General features: G+C 39.0%; 1 protein-coding gene across 1 annotated transcript; it reads left to right on the top strand.

The window, feature by feature from the left end:
- Positions 1-4295: 4295 nt before the first annotated feature.
- On the top strand, positions 4296-22794 carry LOC133525825 (uncharacterized). The gene is made up of 2 exons (XM_061862215.1): positions 4296-4917; positions 22703-22794. The coding sequence occupies exons 1-2, from the start codon at positions 4296-4298 to the stop codon at positions 22792-22794; spliced, it is 714 nt and encodes a 237-aa protein (XP_061718199.1).
- The last annotated feature ends 261 nt before the right edge of the window (positions 22795-23055 follow it).

Raw genomic sequence — 23055 nt, 5'->3', positions numbered from 1 at the left:
TTACCAGAGGAATTACTCGAACTAACGATGTATGCTTATTATGTGGTCATCAACACTGATGTGAAAATCATATAATATTAAATCGAATGAATGACAAAAGTATCGAGGTTTCCTCGAGTAGTCAGTGTTGCAAACAGCATAGCTGCGGATAATGTCAATTTCTTGCAGTAACGCAATCTGCAGCAACGAAGTGCTGCAATGCTGTTGCGCTTGGAATGTTTACTTTAATTTGATGGGGCGGCCAGTGTTGCCAGGAGTATGATAATTATCGTACACATACGATATTTTGGGCTCCGGTACGATGTACGTTCCATAGAGCATTATCGTACCGTTACGATAATTTCAGCCCATGGACGATGCCACCAAAAAAGTCTAGTTGTTGAAGCAAAATATGACACTTTCCTTCAGTAATATGCACGTTCCTTAAGAAATGAGCACTTTTTTGGATGTTCGGCTCATTGGTTTACGTCAAAAATGTCGAAATTTCCTATAAACCGTTGGGATGTATCACAAAAATACACAAATATAAAACTGATTTTTGCGCAATTTAGTCGAAAATGCGTTTTTTTTTTAACATGTAGGCTTATTTTGCAAGAATTTTTTAGAAGTGGTGCCTTCATAGGCGTAGGATAATTTGTCATCGGTACGATAGTTTTGACACTCAAATACGATAATTCTCTTCCGCTCACCTGGCAACACTGGCGGCGACAGATCCGCCCCGGTCGATGAGAATCCTACTTATCGGATAGGAATGTTAAGATTGCACGGAATTTTGAATAAATATTTCTCCAACGATAGGTTTTAGATGCTTCGCATTTTTGTACAGGCATTAACTTCTATATTTTATTTCATATTTTATGATCTAGAATGCAGAACTTTATTGGTATTGCATTTCTATTTCATGACTGTAGTTTAAAATGGGAACCTCACAAAAGCGTTTTTATGGGAAAAATAAAGATTTAAAACTGAAAAACGGCTCCTGTTGGAATTTCCTGCTAATAATATATATAAATGGCTTAACCGGTTTAGATGAAATTCGGTACAGAGATAGTTTGAGTACCGTGGAAGGACATAGGATAAGGACATAGTTTTTACCACAGAAATCATCATTGTAACAGGTCAATTAGAACGTACACTGACATCAGAATGATATTCGAATCATATTGTTTAGTTATCGTGGGTCATGTGCAAACAAGTACGAGTGAAATGCACGATAACGAATGACATAACTTAGATGGCATTCTGATATCAATGTATTCGAATTGGCCTGTAAGATAGTTTGACATAATTTTATTCCAAGTTTAAGGCCTGCGTGTATATACGTAGACGTGCACGTGCGTGCGCGTTGTATTATACAGCTCTCTATAAGAGACGGCACACCGCTTGCGTGATGTGTGCGTCTACGCACACGCAGCCGGTGTGCTCTGGCCTTTGTTCTGTACACAATACACATCTTAAGCCCGATTCAGATTATGTCCTTAAAGCACAAAGTAAGTAATAGTAGTGCCGTACAGAAATGACACTGACTCAATCAATCAATCAATGTTATTTACTACAAACACCGAAGTATGACAGCAGCGATCAGGAACAAATCATTTTCTCTCTTTCTAATGTATGGCACTATCCCTTTCGGCTATTTAGGGTTGTCAATTCAAGTCATTATCACATCTGTGGTCGTGCATGCATTAGGACGTCAAGCTGTGCCAACCCTAATAATTGCTCGGAGCTATGCTGAGCCGAGAATGCCCGAAAGCTCTAGTTCTAGTGTCTACCCACTGCTTAAAGATCGCTCACGCGGAAAGTCATGCGTGAGATGCGCGCCAATCACCAAGGTCGTATCAACACCATAACAAGTTGTTAAATCTGTATCGGACTCCTCGCCTATGCGAGAGGCATGTCATTATTGGCCTATAAATTCCTAGACTAGCATTAACTACTTTTTTCCATTTTAAATCTGTATAAGATTTATAACCAGTGTCATCAAAACCGGATACATTTTTATGCAGAGAGCTTAGCTGTTATAACGGGCACTAATGTCTATGAAGCGTATTTTTATTTTAGTTTTATTAATTGTTGTTTGTATTTTTTATCATATTTTTTTGACATCTCTAATAAAATGTCTAATATTCAATTGATTCCTTATTTGTAACTGTATTTTTTATTTTTATGATTGTGTAAATTTTGACATGTAAAAGTGTCCCTGTGGCCTATTTGCTGAATAAATGTTTGTTTGTTTGTTAGTAATAGGTTAAGAATTAGATCTGGATTAGATATGGACCTGATCCTATTTTTCAAACACAGAACTCTTTCTAATAGACACACTAGTATTAATTATTATTTTAAATAGCCTAACTTTACCTAGCCTGACTTTAAATAGCCTAATTTTATTGTACATACCCATGGAATATTATTTCTGGAATAAAAAACATTCCATTTTCATTCATTTTCATTCACCCTAACCTACCATGTTTCGCAGAGTTTTTAGAGCCAAATAAGCAACGCCTCAAATCTAGAAATCCCTCGTGTAAGGCGTGTAGTATCGCCAAACACCTAATAGATACTCAATTTAATCTAAAACGCGAGTGGGCAAAATCGTGGTATTTGTCAATGGCGGGAAAACTAGGCTCTGAAATTACGCCTGGCCCTAGAATAATGGGTTCGGACCTCCCTATAAGAGACTGGTGTAGAATTAATAGACTTCGTACTGGTCACGGTCGATGCGCCTACTACAAACACCGCTGTGGGTGGGTGGATTCTCCGGCCTGCAGCTGCGGTGCGGAAGCCCAAACCATCCAGCACATAATTCAAGACTGCCCTATAACGCGTTATGTCGCCGGTCCTCCCGAAGACCTGATCACCCTGAGCGACGAAACCATGAAGTGGCTAACTGGTCTATGTGTAGACATTTAATTAATTATATTGTCTCTATTTTTACGATATGTATGCCATACGATTAAAAAAAATTTTTTTTCATTCATTTCATTATTTATCTTTAGACTTAGATTAGGCCGCATCTGTACGGCCGTGCAATTACATGAATTTAAGAACTATGATAATATTACATGTGCGATTGTGGGAATGAAGTAGGTAATATCGATCATATTTTCTTTCATTGTCCAATTAATAACAAACCCTGACCTTTATCCTTACCTAACAAGACTTAACGTACCGTTACCCGCTAATATGACCTCACATTTATATCTATTTGATAACACAAAAGTTATATGTGCCGTAAACAAATTTATGACTAAAACAACATAAAACTACTTATACACTTTCCCCCTTATTCATAAACGTGTACTAAAGTTACGATAATTATTGAAGGTAAGATTGAAGGGAAACGAGGACGTGGGAGAAGGAGAATATCATGGACAAGGAACACAAGAGACTGGTTGGACGTGGGCAGTACAGAGAAACTAATTCGCATGACTTCAGATAGTAGGGCATATAGACATAATGTCGGTCCGGGATGGAGAAGGCACTTAAAGAAGGAGAAACTCTGTGGTTGTTTATTTTAAGTTTAGTTATCCCGTACCTTGTTTTTCTTTAATGAGCTTCTAAGTGGTAGCAACTGTATTGGTTTATGAATGTATAGATACTAGCTATAAGAAACATGTACCGTTTGTGCCCAAATAAACATTTAAAAATGTCTAATTTTTCGAACAATTGGTTCTAAATTGGTGGTAGTTGATGTTAAATTGTGTCCGTTGTATTTTGTTCCAGGTATTACACTAATTAACGTTATCTTTCTATCGGATTTATGATCTACTCTCATGTCAGCTGTGTGAAACTCAATACTTGTTTTTGGCAGTTGTAATAACCTGTCACAGTATTTTACAGTGGCAACACAAAAAGAGTTCTGTCACCAAAGAGGTCATGTAAAGAACGCGTGTTATAACCCTGAATAAACCGTAATTAATTAATTTACAGTTTTATTTGGCTCCAAATCACAATAATGGCGACGAGAAAATAACGTTATACGCGTGTGGACTGAAATACGTCAAGTTTTAGATAAAAAAAGTAAAAACTTTATATTAGTGATACTCGTGTGAGGTAACCTTCAAATGTCTCTGAGTGAACGTTTTGGGAGTGATATTTCTCTAAAAAAGACTAGTTTTGTGCAAACTTTAAGCAAAAGTGAACTATTACAAATATTAGAAGAATTGCATCTGGACCACGGGTGTGAAACAATCGACGAATTAAGGAAATTTCTAAGGGACGCGATCAAAAGTGGACAACCTTTGATAACCGCCGGGAAGCTTATAAAGACTCGAGAAACGCAGGAATTACCAGTCATGGCGGCGAATTATGTGAATTACCACATAGAACCCTTCGATGGACGTGACTTTGATACATTCGAGTTGCAATTGCAGTGCTTGATTAGCTTGAATAATGTGCCGGAGGATAAGAAAGTAGCTCTGCTGATCACTAAAATTACACCAAAAGTATTGGAAACCCTTAATCATATATGTGCTCCTGCAAAACCAACAGAAAAGTCATTTACTGATCTCATCAAGCTATTAGAAGATAGATACAACAAATCCACATCTATTCCTGTGGATCGAGCAGAATTTAGGAAATGTAACCAGAAAGCAGAAGAAAGCATAGAAGACTACATTATACGACTGAAGAAAGCAGCCAAAAAATGTAATTTTAAGGATTTCAAGGACCAGGTCAAAGAAAAATTAATCGACGGAGTGTATTCATCTCTTGTTAAATTTGAATTACTTAAGAACGGCAACCAGACACTTGATGAATTAACCACTTTAGCAAGGACTGTAGAGGCGGCGTGGCTGCAGACTAAAATGAAGATGCCACTGGAGGAACCAGCCTCTAGTATGTTTTTTGTCAAGCGGAATACACAGAGTAAGCCAAAACAAATTCCGAATAAAGCCAACCGTGAGTCAACAGCATCCGGTAAGTCATTGAAGTGTTTTTGTTGTGGTAAAAATAACCATTTAAAAAGTGAGTGCAGTTTAAAATATAAATATTGCTCAGAATGTGGCCAGCAAGGTCACCTGTACAAAATGTGTACTAAAACTCACAAAATTAATGCACTTGAAATTAACAGTGAAATGGAAAATCAAAACTCTGACATTGAGCAATCTATTCAAGGACTTTTTCCAAAAAGTGATGACTATTATAATATTTACAGTTGTAAATCAACCACAAATAAGGTACCTCCATGTTTGGTGGATGGTAGTGTGAATGGTGTGACATTCAAGTTTGAATTGGATACAGGCGCTGAAACATCAACAATTTTGCAAAAAGATGTGGAAACTTTAAATTTAATCCATGAAATAAAAGAGACAAATGTCAATTTCAAGAACTATGACCAAACCGTCACACAGCCATTGGGAATAATACATAACATAAAATTTAAAATTAATAATGACACTAAAAATGTAAACTTATTTGTGGTTGAAAACAATAAACCTAGATTATTGGGCAGAGATTTGCTAAAATTTTTTGGAATGTGGCCATTAAACATATTTAAAAATGAAATGACAGACCCCGTCAACATCATAAAGGAAAAATTTTCCGAGATATTTACACCTGGGTGGGGTAATTTTAAGGGTGAATGCATATCCTTGAAATTAAAAGAAAATGCACAACCCAAATGTTTACCTGTTAGAACAGTGCCATTTGCACTCAAAGAAAAAGTATCCCAAGAAATTAAAAGGTTGTTAGACAACAAAAGAATAGAACCTGTCAAATATAGCAAATGGGGAACGCCGGTGGTGCCTATATTAAAGCCAGATGGATCAGTACGCTTGTGTGGTGACTATAAAGTAACTTTAAACCCACAATTAGAAATAGACCGCTTCCCACTACCACATGTGGAAGATATTTTCAATAAATTAAGGGGTGCAGAGTATTATTGCGAACTGGACCTTCGAGAAGCCTATCTACAGGCACCACTGGATGACCAGTCCCAAGATTTAACTGTAATAGTAACAGAAATAGGCACATTTAAATATAAATACCTACCCTATGGTGTTAGTACGGGGCCTGGGTCTTTTCAAAGGTTGATGGCTCAAAAATTGCAGGACATTCCTAATGTGATTGTTTTTATTGACAATATATACATGTGCGGAAAAACAATGAAGGAAATGACTACTACACTTGAGTTGGTTTTAAGTAAATTAAAAGAATGTGAATTTAAATTAAAAGTCGAAAAGTGTAAGTTTTTCCGAAAAAGTATAGATGTTTTTGGTTATAGAATAGACAGACAGGGAATCAAAATTATAAAGGAAAATATTGAACCCATATTAAACCTACCTTATTTTTTGTTCTTAACTGCGCGGTAGCCATATAAGTAGACAACAGAGTGAAGTGAAGAAGATAATATCAACAACCTTCTTCTTCTCTTCTCTTTGTAATAAGGATGAATTTAGATAACAGTTAACAGAGTGGAGTAGGTTATTTATACTCTGTATGAGACATAAGTATAGTCAACAATGTCAGTCAGTCATCAATAGTAGCGAATGACACAACGCGCCAAAAGTATCTGCAACGCTGGAATACTTTTTCAAATAGAGATATACCTCTACAGTTTGCGTTCAAACGATGTACTTAGTTATGCAAATATTATGCTTACAATATACCTAGTTTTCCTTATTGAAGCCACGTAAATATTCCATAATTTATTTTTCTTCTTAAGTTAAATTATTTTATAATATGGATATAAAAATAAAATACAGAATAAACATACAAAATACTTATAAAAATATGCCGCAGATAGAGGAACCACCGGACTATCGGCGCCGTGTCCAAGACTACCGCCTTCTGCATCTGACCCTTAATCCACCTAGCGAGAGTCTCTCTAGGTGTTGAATGAGAGTGTTGAGATTCTTCTCTAGGAGACCGTTCGCTGAAACGACTATCGAGACAATGATCGTCGAATCAACATCCCGCATGGCGTTTTTCTCGTGAGCCAAGCCTCAAATCTCTCTAATCAGATAAAAAATCTGACATGTGACAGAAAACTGTCAACAATTATAAATCATTTTTTTTCGAATGTTTCATATTTTTATAGTAACTAAATTTATTAGTTAATATCTATTATAAGTCACATTTATTTGTACTTCTTTTACCTACCCCAACAATCACTTCGACTTCGCCCTATTAGATATACCACTATCTCTTATTGACGCAAAAGCTGTTTATACTCGTACACTTACTTCTAATTGTGCCTACAAATCCGAATTAAGAACAGCCGCGTCGCGTCTACATTTCACAGGGTTATCAACTCTATTATCAAGGGTATAAAGACTAATAGGCCAATTGGCCACTATTAAATCTCATAGGCCCTTCGAGTTTTAGTTATTCGATCTGTTTCCGATATGGTACTGATCTGTCATGGCTCCTCTACACGATGGACCATCATAGTGGTCCACTAAGCTGGGCCAGCGTGTAGAGAGGGTAGTGGTGTCGGATGGCTTATGGCGCGCGGGATGGCGGTGGGATGGCCGCGGTGTCGGGTTTTCGTCCGCACATCAAAGGCAGTGGACCAGCGATGGCTGTCCGCATCTACACGTGGCCCATCACTCAGTGCGTGCTCGAACGCGGTCGAGTGAGGACGTTCGTGCTGTGTATTATTTTGATTAAAAATGACGAGTATGTGGCCGCATCACGAAAGAATAAAGTTTTTAGAGTTATATCGGGGAGAAACCGTAACATGGAACCCCAAACATAAAGACCAAAACTATAGAAATAAGGTAGCAGGATATTAAAAAAACAAGTTTTTAAAACAAATAGTGCACGAATTAGTTAGAGGATTAGGAAAACTTATACATTACGCAGACATCTGTATATACAGTACATTCACAATTTAAATAAATAAATATACCAATAATAAAAGAAATTAATATTAGATACCTACATATCTAAATATATATACATAAATTATATATATTCACAATATATACCAACACAGCGGCACATTAAGGAAGAGACAAGTAATGATTTTTAGTAAGGTTTCAAAGCTTTGAAGAGTTTATTGCACAAATTTAAATTGACTTAGGTGACAACCTGTGTGGCCTAGTGGGTAGTGACCCTGCCTATGAAGCCGATGGTCCCGGGTTCAAATCCTGGTAAGGACATTTATTCGTGTGATGAGCATGGATATTCGTTCCGGAGTCATGGATGTCTTCTATGTATTTAAGTATTTTTTTTAGTTCTATGTGTTTAGAGCTCAACGAGGGGGGGTGGGGTTAGGGTCGGCAACGCGCATGTAACTCCTCTGGAGTTGCAGGTGTACATAGGCTACGGAGACTGCTTACCATCAGGCAGGCCGTATGCTTGTTTGCCACCGACGTAGTATTAAAAAAAATAAAAAATAAAAATGTATATAATATGTATATCGTTGTCTAAGTACCCACAACACAAGCCTTATTGCGCTTTCCGTGGGACTTAGTCAATTTGTGTAATACTGTCCCATAATAACTATAATAAGTAGTTTATTTATTTATTGCGATGGATAGATAACATCCACCATAATCTTCTACGTCATTTCTTTTTAATTACTTTATTATTGTGCAGATTAAGAAAAGGTTGGTACGTGGCGTATAAATAAATTGCTGCAGCGGCTAATGCTCCCACGTCCATCTTGGAAGACGAATAGATCGCAACTGAATGTCGCCATCGTGTAGTGGCGTGTCAGCCATCGCATGGCCATCTCGCTGGGCCAGCGCTGGGCCATCGTGAAGAGGAGCCATCAGTGTCAAAGTGTGTTCTTCAACCAAAAACGTCACTTGATGACAGATCAGTATCATGTCGGGAACAGATCGAATAACTAAAACTCGAATTGGCCTATGAGATTTTATAGTTGTTGGCGATGGATTGTGAGTCATCAGCGAAGCATACTGTGCTGTGCGGTTACATCATTCCATGATGGAGATATTAAATGGTTGGCCGTGTCCGAGTCTCGGGCGTTCTATGACGATTATCTCATGTTTTGGGATAAAGCGCGTGTCCAGACCATGTAGGCATTAATTAACTAGTTGTATGATTTTAGAAAACTGTTAATCACGTTAAAAAAAGCCGCTAGAGTTCCACAGCTGACACAAATGAGTCTCAAAATAATCTTACTTTTTTCTTCTCTTATTTACTTGAATGTTATTGTACAAATGCTTGTTGTACCTCTTGTCTGTGCATGGTAAAAATTCTGACCGAATGTTTCAGTCATCTGTACGCATTTTTTTCTGCTCTGTACCTATTTGTGATATGAACCCACGATTATTGACCACATGAAAGGTTAAATGATTATAATAATAAGAATCGGCTCATATTCTACACATACATATGTATTTTTCTATTATCGCATACGCAATTCTTAATACGACACACACTTGGCCAGCTTATAACTTTTTAGAGTCAGAGCAAGTAGACTGCGCAAGGGTTCTTTTAAACGTCAAACTTCTATGGTCGTCTACTTAACACATGCAAAGTCTGCCCTACCAAAATCGCTGCCAACTTAGCTTGGTTGACTCTATGAGACCAGCAGCCTTAGCACGACATTATCTCGCACGCGATAAACTGTCGCGACACTCGCCGCGCACTCGATGTTGATATATTGTCAACAATTCATTACTATTCCGTACAACACCACTAAACCTCAAACCGCAGTGGTCGAGATTGATAACGGAACAAAGGCAAGCGAAACAAGAATTGGCAAAGCATTAAGTCCATAGCTGTATTACCCAGCCATCACGCAGGATGCTAGTTCACCAATGTGGCAAAAATATTGTGCTAGGTAGGTCCTACAGTCATCTCATCTGTCATCACTATTCACAACACTAAACCTCAGACCGCAGTGGTCGGGATTGATAGCGGGACAAAAGCAAGGGAATCTGCACAGGCCAGATAGTCGGGTCGACGGCCGCGGCCGGACGCCGTATCGCGGTGATAGCCCCGGGTCAGCCGGCACTATTTCGAAACTTTAGGTAGGTAGTTTGTTATTAACCTTGCGTATGTCGCCGTCAATATTTTCCATTTGAACGGAATTTATTACGATCACACATAGAGTGCACTGACATTGACCTTAGCTTATGATGGGTTAATCAAAAACTTAGTCTCTAATAGTCAAGCAGGACATGACTCTGCAGGAAGGAATACAACGTGTCTGGTACACAATCGATTTGCCAAATTTCAGTAAAATGACTAAGTTTTTTTTAAACTTTACACGTTGAGTAACCGAGAGCTCTGAAAACGAGTGAGGTACAGTTTCACTATTGTTGAGAGTAGCGTAAAGCTCGGTGTTGTCAACAGTACTGGAATTTACCACTTGCACTGTCTGGCACATCTGATTGGACATCAAAATACTGGATTCCATTGCCATCAGTCGCGGCCGGACGGCTGCTATATCGGCTTGATGGCCTGTAGGTCACGGCTTCATTTCAGATATACAGTCCACTTTAAACTCTTTAAAGCCAGAAACGCCAGTAGGCCAACTTAGGTTAAGTTACTGTCAGTTTTATAAAACTGTGCTAAGGCTGTCTGTTTGTATGCAAAATGCGCCGGATTGCCATCGGATTGGACAAAAAAAAAATCACGACCGGTCTGGCCTAGTCGATAGTGATCCTGCCTATGAAACCAATACTACTGGGTTCAAATACCTATTAAGGCATTTATTTGTGTGATGCGCACAGATAATGTTCTAGAGTCAGTTTGTGTTTAAGTGTTTATATGTGTGTGTTTATTACATATCGTTATCTCAGTACCCACAAGACAAGCCTTTTTGAGCTTACAATGATGATTAGTCCATTTATGCAAGGATGTCCTATGATATTTATTTTTCATTATAAAACTGAATAGTTCTAAAGTACCAAGTCGTGTTTAGACTAATATTTCGCATATTGCGTGTAGGTGTGAATGGCTTAATGGCATGGTAAAAATGATACCGTAAAATACTCAAAAAAAAAAACTTATTTAGAGCCGATCGCTAGTTCAGTACCCCTAGTGTAAATATTTTCGACAGCGAAACGTTACGTACGCGTTTGCGTTAAGTGTCATTTTGTATGAGATTTTTGACTTTCCAAAACGTCCCGCTTGGCGCGCTGTTCAAAAACCCATACAAAATGAGACTTAACGCAAACGCGTACGTCACGTTTTGCTATCGACTAAATTTACACTAGGGGTACAGATTTAAAAGTTTAAAACCCAGGTAAAAACTTCAGCAGACTTTAGCTAGGGAGTCGAAGAGTTAATGACCTGCGAAGAGATAAGGGGCCACTAGAAATTTTACTAACGTTAGTGCGTAGTTTTAAAACCCCATCGGGCGAGTTAAAGACGTATAAAGTTGGCTTTATCTTTAAACGTTCCTGGCCTAGTTGGCCGTAGTGACCCAACGAAGCTGGAGTATTGGTTCAAATCTAGTAAGGGCATTTAATTGCAGTGTGATTATCACAAATATTTCTTCGTTAATTGCGGATGTTTTCTTTTTTTTTTTTTATTACGAAAAAGGTAAACATTTGACCACAATCTCACCTGATGGAAAGTATGATTTTTAAGTATCTACATCGCTTAGTACCCATTGTATTAACTTTGCTGTTTGGAACTAGATCGATCTGTGTAATAGTCCTCAATATTTATCATGGTATATATGAAGTCTATCAAAGGGTTCAACAGTAAATCTGCTAGGGAGCTTCTAGGGCTCAAAAGACACAAAGCCTGCGCGGTGACCAGAATTTTGACTGGACACTGTAACTTGAACAAACACATGTTTCAAATCGGAAAGAAACAAGACGCGACATGCAGGTTCTGCCATGAGTCAGAGGAGACTGCAATGCACATTCTCTGCTCCTGTGGACCACTAATGTCAAAAAGAAGTACCCACCTAGGGCGGCACGTATTGCAACCCTATGAGGTACAGAACATTACGGCCCAAAGAATCTGGAATTTCCTGGATTCAACGGGCATCAGTAATGAACTTTAAAGGGCTGTCACAATAGACCAATGCCTGGTCGACGTGGCATTCAAAGGCCCACAAACTACAATAATAATAATAATATGAAGTCTATTATAGTTCAACACTTAACGAATGGAAATCAGTGCCTGTTATTGTACGGTATTCCCAATCGCTGGTAAAATCATTCACATGATTCATGATACTCATTTATTAAACTATTGAAAATATCAACATTTGTATCTATATTATATGCCTTAAAATCCTTTAGTATTACTGTTCGGCTGTTCTACTCTACACGTCGCATTTTTGAACCGATTTTCGTGAAGTTGGAGCCATGGGGGTTCGCCAGGTCTACATACAGCTCACAGAGCCACTAGGTAGTTAGGAAGCACAAAATCTAAACAATATCACAAACAACCATCACATACTCTGAACGCGGGCCCGCAAATGTAATTCCATCATGTTATTTCACCGATAAGCGTCAACACAACGCCCAAACAGACCAGTTCCCCTACCATGAGCTTACTCGTAGCTCGGCTCCCTTATTTTATCTCTTTCTAATAAACCCAAATTTTAGAGACCGATAGAGACAATCATTATAAGATCTGGCAGACTACTAAGAATAAAGCCATTAGGCGCTGGCGTCTGCATATATTCACTTGCAGATCATCTCGCTTTCGCAACACGTAGTGTAACATCTGAGATCAGAGACATAGTGGAAACTAAAAGTTCATTTAAAATGTGGAACATTTTTAGAATCAGTATAGAAAATACTACTATGGCTTTACCATGAATTTGACACTGACATATTCGCTAGCGTGAGCGTAACTTGCTTTCTATGCATCTCGCTCGTACTGGCATATTAATTAAGAGTGAGATAGATGTATAGAAAGTAAGTTACGCAAACGTTAGCGAATATGACACTGATAAGGCAGCCGTGGTGAGAATACTAATTCCCAGTGGGAGAAACCACAAACGACAAAATCTGTGAGAAAAATATTTTCGAATTTTTAAAGCGAGGTAATACGAACGGGCGAATTGACTGTATATTATACTAAGACTAAAGACGACCGAAGCAAACCTTTGGTAAGGGTACAAAATACTAGAAATATCAGGCAAATAACCCACTGTACCCTCGCAGGGTTAAACCAACAACCCTAATGAGTTTTTTTGGCATATTTACAATTCATAACACGCTCATTCAAGAATGTTCGAGATGTGCGTGGAATTTAGAGCAGTCGGAATGTCCCGTGCATACCGTTCGTGACAGACGAGTTTATATTTTGTAGGTATCGACGATTTGTAAAATTGAGATCTGTTTAAGTTACAATTAAGTGACTATTCTTCTTCTTCTTGCCGTCTCATGCCGGAGGTTGGCTATCATTAGAGCTATTTGGTGCTAATCTTGTAACAGCACCTGAGGCTTTTGAGCCAGGAGGTACGTAATCTTCGCGGTTTTCGGTTGCCGTAGATTTTCTCCTGTATTATCAGCTGGAGAAGGTGGAGGATGAAAGTAACTATGTTGTTACATTAAATAAAGGTGAAGATCCAGGCCGAATCTTTTGGCAACGAAGTTTTTTCGATAACGATTAATTTTACTCAATATAGCACAACCAGGATTTAAACCCACGATATTTGACCACCACACACATAAGTCATATCCCCAAGGTAACTTTTTTATTCGATGTCTGATAGCAATTTTGACATTTGTGTTTACCTAACTATCCTACTATAAATGTTTAGAAATTTCTAATTGATCATAATGTTTTTATTACTTTCGTATACCCTTGTCAAAGTTTGCTATTGAAGAAGTGACCTTGAAGTTTCAAAAAGTTCAAACTGTTACTATGGAATGGACAAAGCATACGAAAGGTCATATAAAACATTAAAATTCGTAAAATGAAACTTAGAAGGCATTTTATTGATGATTCATATTCAACTCGGTGCTGTTAAATTAAATCATTCACTCTGACGTGAAAGCAAACAAATAAAAACTAAGCAGGCATTATGAATATACCCTGAGCAGTAATGAATCATACCCAAACAAGTCACAACGCGTTAAACGCTATCATAAACCTTCTATAATCCAATAAGTAACCAGTAGCAGCGCTGACAACAAAACGAATGCAAGTCCCGGCCTGCCGGAACAAGTTTCCCCGCTCTCCCCTCTCCAACGGATGTGGATCGGGCATCGCAAGCGCAGCGTTCATAAAACCTTTCTTAGAACAGCAATTGACTAATGATAGACCTTATTCCTTTACAATAAGGTTCATTTCCAGTGAATTGTGGCAATGGATCCCTAATATAACTTGGTCTCATGAGAGTATAAACTATGCGAAGGTACTACCATACTTGAGGCTTGACAATCTCACGATTACCCGCCAAGTATGTCTGACCTTTGATTACGTTTACGTGTAACATATCTCCGGTTCAAGTTATATTGGTTAACACGTTAAACGCCAGACCAAAATATTCATTTTTTCTTAAAAAAAAACTTGATGTAAATTAAATTATTACTTTGATATGTATATAGATATATATTTTATTTTGTTATTGGAGGTTTAGTTAAAAAGTTATTAAAAAAAAAAAACTCGCGGTCACCGATGACCCCCGTGGCGCTGTGAAGTTCATATTTCAAAAACCGTTACCATGACGCCACGCCGGTCCCCCCGCCGGCCACGCCGGTCACTGTGCCGGTCATTATACTGTCACATTCGCACCCGCTAAAATATGCTTATAATATAAAATTTAACTGCTTTGGCATTGTGTGACAATAGCTTGGTTTGGCAATTCCTGCTACTGGTTCAAGAAGATACGCTGTTTTTGTTTATTTTTGTTAATTTTGGGTTTTTATGATGTTTTTTTTTGTGGAATGCATGTATCAGGTGTGTGTCTGCATTGGGAAATTTATTTTTTCTTATTTTTTGATAATTGTCGTGTATCTCCAGATAATTGAAATTAATTTCTATTAATTATATAATGATTGCAAATACTTAATTATATAAATTATAGAATTAAAGCTGTGATTTGAAAAAAATGCCTTGTTTTTTTCATTTTTTCAACAAATCTACTATGTCACTAACTGCACCCACGTCCCAAGCCACCGTTTTACTAACGAGCGCCATGCCGGTCCCTTGCATACAACGCATTGCTTATAACTGCTACACGCGGCGCAGGATAGCGTCTTAAAAACAGGTTTAACACGAGGTCACCGGTGCCCCCCATGGCGTGTTGCAGTTGACTTCGTGAGGTCGCCGGTGCCCCCCATGGCGTTCAACGTGTTAATGTACAGATGAGTAGAAAACGGTTTATGATTAGGGGATCAAGCGCAGGTATGCGTGCCCTTTCGCCTACCCATTATCAAAAAAGGCTTAAATCCATACAGTTTTCATTCGATTCTCAACCATATTCAGCATGAAATAAGACAGATTTTCGCACTGCGTCTTTTGACAGTTAGATCACTGTGTTCGTTGATATGTTTTTAAAAGAACTTACGTATGTTTAGTTTGGTCTTGCATACTATGTAAGACAAACAAAAGTGAGTCACACGATGACGGAAGGTATAAGGTGATTGTATTGGTTTAAATCACCGATTAAGTATTCAGGTCTTTACTGATCTGGCAATGCAACCTGGTACTGGAATAGATATACTATTATGTCGTATATATACAAAAGAAAAGACAGGCTTCATTTTGGTGGCTGAGGCCGGATACGGCCACTGGAGTGCTTAGTCACTTTGGTGGCGGAGGCCCGATACGGCCACTGGAGGGTTTGGTCACTTTGGTGGCGGAGGCCGGATACGGCCACTGGAGTGCTTGGTAATTTTCCCTTTAGTACATGACATCAGTTTTTGACAGAGACTGGTGGGAGACTTCAGAGGATATGGACACGTGGAAGAATAAGAGGGAGGCCTTTGCCCAGCAGTGCGACAATATGGGCTCATAATAATAACATCTATTTCAATACGGCCACTAGAGTGATTGGTAATTTTTCCTTTAGTACATGACATCAATTTCAGTTTATGTCTCCATCTTTAAAGAGCTCCGTATCAAGCAGCGCCTTTCGACTTTCGTAAAGACCCGCATACTCAGTTTTTTCGGTCACGTCTTGAGGCGAAACAATGACTCCATAGAGGGTCTAGTGGTGCAGGGTAGAACAAACGGGAAGACCGCGTAAAAGGCCACCTATGCGATGGGAATGACGAAATCAAATCTGCCATGTAGGGACCCCTGAAGCATTTGCCAAAACAACCTCCAACCGCGAAAAATGGCGAGAAATCGTACGGCAAGCAACATCTGCGCCTGATGTCAGCAGTTGACCACGACACTCTGCAAAGAGTACAACGATAAAGAAGAAGATTTCAGTTTATATAGATAGGTATTGTGACTATTTTTAAAACACAAATCAAAAAAATTATTTGTTCCCTGAAGTAACTTTTTTTTGAAGTAAGTAATCAATATTTATTTTTCCGAACAACAATTAAAGGAAATGTGAAGACTTGGTGATTGGCGGAGAAGTTCGGTTCACAATACACAATACATTTTTGAAAAAAAAAAAATGGATCAGGACTTCATAAGGAGGCCACGCTGCGAATGTTCACACCAAACTGGTTTCAACAACTGCTCGAGTTATAAGACTCGAAAGCCTTTCCCCAGTGATCGACTCACGACGAAACGCCTTTACTTTGGAAACCTCTTTTATTATTCAAGAGTAACATTGGAAAAGCAACCTTATTCTCATGACGATAAAGTTCTAAGATTAAGGTAACGGTTGAAAGAGATATGAGGCTTGAAAAGTAATACATCGACATACCAACGCGCAAAAAAACAGGTTGTACTTGCATTCAATTGGCTCGCTTGATGAACGTGTCCAATTGGTAAAGTTTTTTTAATAAGCGTTTGGTTTCACTTAGTTTCTTAGCTTAATACATATGTATTTGTACATACTATTGTGGCTAAGTTGATAAATATAGATCATGTCATTCACGAAGACGCGTGATTTGATACGTATTGTCGTGTTATGAAAGGTTAGATTTGACAAATCGTGATTCATCCGGAATGACACGAACTATACTTAAATTAGTTAAGTCACACGTACCCGCCGCTCCAATACAATCGAAGTTTAAGCTCTAATTTTGAAGTGAAAACTTCTTTAGCGGCGCTGTGCACTTTTAGTGATGGGGAAAAAATGTTAAACTCGCGTCAGGTGTCACGTGACCGTCAGATTGAAAATTCGTAAGACGGACACGTGACATCATGGTGACGTGCAAATGACTGTCATCGAAGCCTGGTTACTTTTGAAAAATCGTATCTCATTCAAGTGTGACATTTTATTTTCTTCATAATCAAAGTGCCGTCATAACGGTTAAAAAGGTTAAATCTTTGTTAATTGTGTTGTATTGTATCTTTGTGTTGTTGGGTGTCCATGATTGTAGATACTTACACAAATTTTTCCTTACCAAAAAGTTAAATAACAGAAAAGAAGCGTGATTGTTTTACTTAATATGGTGGTGAACGATTCATTAGACATTTTCTGATTGTGTAGGATGTAGTCCTGCTCCATTCAATTCGCATTTCAAAATATCTTCCACACTCAAATTTATTTACGTAGGAATTCTATCTTTTTATAAAACTGCTACTCTTCCAAAATATCAAAAATGCACAACGTTAATATTCAAGTTTTCACTTCTGCCGGCACTCCCGGAGTGCAAGCCGTTGTTTTTTTTTATAACGACATGTTTAAATTAACTATTAATAGGGTCGTCAACGCGCATGTTAATATTTCTGGTGTTGCAGGCGTCCATAGGCTACGGTGACTGCTTACCATCAGGCGGGCTGCATGCTTGTTTGCCACCGATGTGCTATTAAAAAAATTACATGAAACTTGGCTTTGACATTAACGTAACATTTATCAATGTCTGGCACTAACTATAAAACTTCTAGAATCCGGAAGTTTTGCATATGAAACTTCTACTCGCTAGAATTTATTCAAGTTTTTCGATATCTTGAATAGTTTTCGAAATATCTTCCCTTGAAAGTTTATTTGGGGCTCTCAATTTTATCTTGATATCTAAACAAAGGGCAGGGTGTTCATCCTCACACCTTAGAACCTAAATGGGCGCGTACTGTGCGGTTCAACAGGATTTCCTCCCGCGGACGCTCCGGCTGTGGAATGAGCTCCTTTCCGAGGTTTTCCCGAGGGTCTACAGTATGGGGTTCTTCAAAAAAGGAGTGTACAGGTTTTTAAAGGGTCGGCAACGCGCATGTACACCTCTGGAGTGACTGCTTACCATCAGGCGGGCCGTATGCTTGTTTGCCACCGTCGTGGTATAAAAAAAAAAACAACAACACCGTGTGAAAAGCGGGAGGCAGAGATAACGAAATGTCAATTTTCGTGTTTCGCGGTAGGACCTCTGTTGACTACTGGAAGCTGGAAACTAAGTTAAAAGTTAAATGAATAAATGTACATAATATAGTAAAATGAAAATTAATGACAGCGAGTCGAAATAAAATAATAAACATACTCGTAGAAAACAATTGTTAAGTGCATTCAAAATCATTCTAGTAAAAACGATGTGTCGACAGATTGACCCAAAACTGTCGTCGCGTCATCGACAATCTTATCTAAACAAACCCCATATATATTCAACCTAATTATGAACTACATAAGACTCACATTCCTTTATCCTAACGATATTAGGTCGGAAATAGTTACGATAAGATAATCGTACTTACTAATCATTGGTATGTTTGTTTGTCGCAGTTTTCGGTATTTAGTTGGCGAAATATCATCGATGGCGTAATGATTAGATAAGCCCTTAAGAGATTAAAGTCTACTTTTTGATTGAGAGTTTAAAATTGGGTTTTCATCTCGTATGCGAGAGACTCGAAGACAAGCCGAGAGCGAGTGTGTTCATACTGCTGTAGTGTGCGTGCAACGCCACAAAGCCTCCCAGCAGGGATACGGAAGAGGCCACTCCATGGGCGTAGCCAGCCAGTGAACTAGGGGGCCAAGTTGATATCGCCTGCCTAGGGGGGGCAGGAGGGGCAACACCGCAGAGGGGCATACATTGTATGTAAAATATTAAGATTTTTTGTAGGGTGTTGGCTTGAGCTGTTTGGTAAGCTGCTGGAGATAGAGTTAAAAGGATGCCCCGTCAAAAGACTACATCGTATTGTCAAAAATGAAAACGGTTATTAGTAGAATTTTGATACAAAATGTACAAGTTTAATCGTTCATACTTGTAAATAATATTATTAATTAGATATTAACTATCAACACCTAACACAGTAAATCAATAACCAACTTGAACAAGCGCAGGAGCTGAGCGAGCCCGGCTGTTGGCTGTCGGCTGCAGAGAGGCAGGCCACTGGCTGAATGCCTACCCATCGCCCAATATTGGTACCCACCTAGACTCCGAAACACTCCGATTGGCAATGGGGCTACGCTTAGGGGCCCCAATCTGAGCACCGCACAAATGCTCCTGTGGCTTTGAGGTGGACCAACTGGGACGCCACGGACTTGCTTGCCAACGTAGCGCGGGTCGCCTTTCGCGCCACGCTGCACTTAACGACATAATCCGTCGGTCACTTGCCACCGTCAACGTTCCGGCTATGCTGGAGCCTGCCGGTATTGCCAGAGACGATGGCAAGAGACCAGACGGGATGTCTTTGATTCCGTGGAGGATGGGACGTGTGCTCGTGTGGGACGCAACTTGTGTTGACACGCTGGCACCTTCCCACCTCCACGGTACTACACACAAAGCCGGCGCGGCGGCGGAAGCGGCAGAGGCGCTCAAAAAGCGCAAATACGGGAGTCTCGACACCAACTACAACTTTGTTGCATTTGGAGTCGAGACTCTTGGTCCGTGGGGCCCTGCAGCGCAGGGCCTATACGGGCAATTGGCGAAACGGCTGGTGGATGGGACCGGGGATAAGAGAGCTGGCAGCTTCCTCGCCCAACGCTTGAGCATAGCGATCCAGCGAGGAAATGCTGCCAGCATCCTCGGTACCTTGCCACGGGGGCCCATTTTAGATTTAGATTTTTAGTTTTATATAGTAGTTTTAGTTTAGTTAATTGTATTACTTATATATATTTTTTTTATTAACTTGATTTCATGCTAAATATTAACATTATTAACTTCATAATTGAACAAATTATTATCATAAAATTTATATACTTATTGACTTTAGTTAGTCATTTCGCTGAAAGATATTATGTTCATAACTATATTTATTATACATTTAAACGAGCAATTCTCGGATCTCGGAAACGCCTCTAATGATTTCCATGAAATTTGCTATATGGGGGTTTTCGGGGGAGAAAAATATAGCAAGCCGTCTCTGGGAAAATGCGCATTTTTGAGTTTTTATATGTTTTCCGAGTAAAGCTCGATCTCCCAGATATAAAATCGGACAAGTGCGAGTCGGACTCGCCCACCGAGGGTTCCGTACTTTTTAGTATTTGTTGTTATAGCGGTAACAGAAATGCTATCTCGGTTTATGATATACAGCCTACAGGCTGTCACCTGTCACCATGGTGACAGACGGACAGCGGAGTTTTAGTAATAGGGTCCCGTTTTACCGTATGGGTACGGAACCCTAAAAAGAATGTACGCGCTCTTGACATTTCGCACCTGATCCGCGTTCTTGTTGACTTCGTTTGTCCGTTTTCTAAATGTCGCCTAAACAGGATATTACTGCGCATGCCTCGGGGCTCGGAGACAGGATGTCTGTCCGGTTGTCTGTGCATAACTATTCACTATTATATTAATACTGGATTTATTTTTAAAAGTGGTAAACGAGCCGCCTGAAGTTAACGGGATGTCCTGTTCGTTTATTAATAATATGAATAAAGAATATTTACGACCTGTCTGGCCTAGTGGGGATGACCCTGCCTATATAGCCGATGATCCCGGGTTCAAATCTTGGTAAGGGCATTTATTCGTGCGATGAGCACGGACATTTGTTCCCGAGTCGTGGGTGTTTTCTATGTATTTGACTATATTAAATATCGTTGTCTAAGTGCCCAAAACACAAGCCTTATAGAGCTTACTGTGGGAATTAGTCAATTTGTGTGATAATGTCCTATAATATTTATTTAATTATTATTATTTATTTATTAATACGTTTTTTTATAAATAGGATTACACAGGTAGTTCCACTTAGTCCCACAATAAGCTCAATAAAGCTCGTGTTGTTAATACTAAACGACGATATATATAATATACGGTTATATAATTATAAATACTCAAATTAAGAAAGGTATTTACCACAGAATTTTCGATCATTGAACTGCCTGTTGCTATCTGTATTGCACGTTCATAATTATCTTACTCACCGCTGCACCGTGCACCGCGCATTGTCTCTCTTGAATGATATATTGGACAGCGACAGCAAACTAGATATATTCCAATGCTCTGAAGCTAGTTTTTTGGCAGTTAGTAGCCGATACCTAGAGTCAATAACGACGACCAGCTCAATCAATGTATAGTTAGCAGTAAGTAAATTGTTAGTATCAATACGTATATAATGTCACTCCTTTTAACATGTGTAGCTTGGCTGTAAGTGTTAATTTAAGGAATAAATTGGAATTTTGCTGTCCCGCCCATGATGCCGGCTACAAACGTCACTGTGCGAGCGTAACAGCAATATAATGAATTTTATTGCGGAAATTTAACAGTCACACAACCCTCATAAAGCCGCTATCATACAATCGAGTTAAGACGGACGCGTTTTCATACAAACGTAGTCTTCATTTTCCTCTTTATCCAGAGACTTTCTGTCACGTTCTAACAAGTATGTAAGTGCGAAAGTGACAGGCATAGTGACAAAAATGCAGCCATGCTTACACGGCTGGGCAAGCTGCGTTTCCTGTTCCGTTATAATTCAGCATAAAAAAAAGCGGCCAAGTGCGAGTCGGACTCGCCCATGAAGGGCCGTACCATTTATGACGTATTAAAAAAAACTACTTACTAAGATCTCGTTCAAACCAATTTTTGGTGGAAGTTTTTTTTTTTTTAGATTTTTCATTCAGTTATTTTAGAAGTTACAGGGGGGGGGGGGACACATTTTACCACTTTGGAAGTGTCTCTCGCGCAAACTTTTCAGTTTAGAAAATTTAGAAAGATATTAGAAACCGCAATATCATTTTTGAAGACCTATCCATAGATACCCCACACGTATGGGTTTGATGAAAAAAGATTTTTTAAGTTTCAGTTCTAAGTATGGTTGTAAGGGGTATGGGGATACCCCTCAAAATTTATTGTTTTTTTTTCTATTTTTGTGTAAAAATCTTAATGCGGTTCATAGAATACATTTACCTACCAAGTTTGAACTAGCTCTTATAGTTTCGGAAAAAAGTGGCTGTGACATAATCGGACAGACAGACGGACATGACGAATCTAAAACGTTTCCTTTTTTTTGCCATTTGGCTACGGAACCCTAAAAATGACACAATCAAGAATGTGACTTCACAAAAATGTCTCCGGATTCCGTCGGCTATTTACTTTTTTAATGTGAAGGTCAACAGAGTTCAAAGTCGATTACGAGACAAACACGTCATTGTGAGTCGTTGAGATAATAATGGTAATAATGACATTTAAATATTTAATGGTGTGCTTTGCTAATTACCATTTTATCATTATTATAGATGATAGTCATGAATATGCAAAATTTAGGGCGGGAATACCATGTTAAAAGCACACTTGCATAACTTGCACTTGCTTTCCACGCCTGCTGAACTGGTGGAGTATGTACACCAGAAGACCGGCTCACGCTGAGGGTGTTCCAGCTTCGATTTACTACGCGCACTTCAACTCTTTTGTGGTTCACGTGCCGCAACCGCTGCAGGGGACCATCGAGTGCGCCGACTTCTGGCCGTAGAGCGTCGTGTTTCGAAGGTTCCGGGGTAGACTGCCGAATCCGAAAAAGGCAGACGATTCAACGGAGCCACGACGTGTTCTCGCCGAAATAGTGTTTAGTTGTAATTTTATAAAATGTATGTTAGTCTGTAAGGTATTTGTAATATGGGCCTTGTAGCCTAAATAAAATTTTAAATTAATAGATAAACAACACCTCTTTGTATATGCCATTTGTCATGCACTAACTTGCATGCTTACATCTGGAATGCAAGTAAATTTCAAA

This window comes from Cydia pomonella, chromosome 15 (assembly GCF_033807575.1).
Source record: "Cydia pomonella isolate Wapato2018A chromosome 15, ilCydPomo1, whole genome shotgun sequence".
In the NCBI taxonomy this organism is placed as follows: domain Eukaryota; kingdom Metazoa; phylum Arthropoda; class Insecta; order Lepidoptera; family Tortricidae; genus Cydia; species Cydia pomonella.
This window is presented reverse-complemented; position numbering and strand designations above follow the sequence as displayed.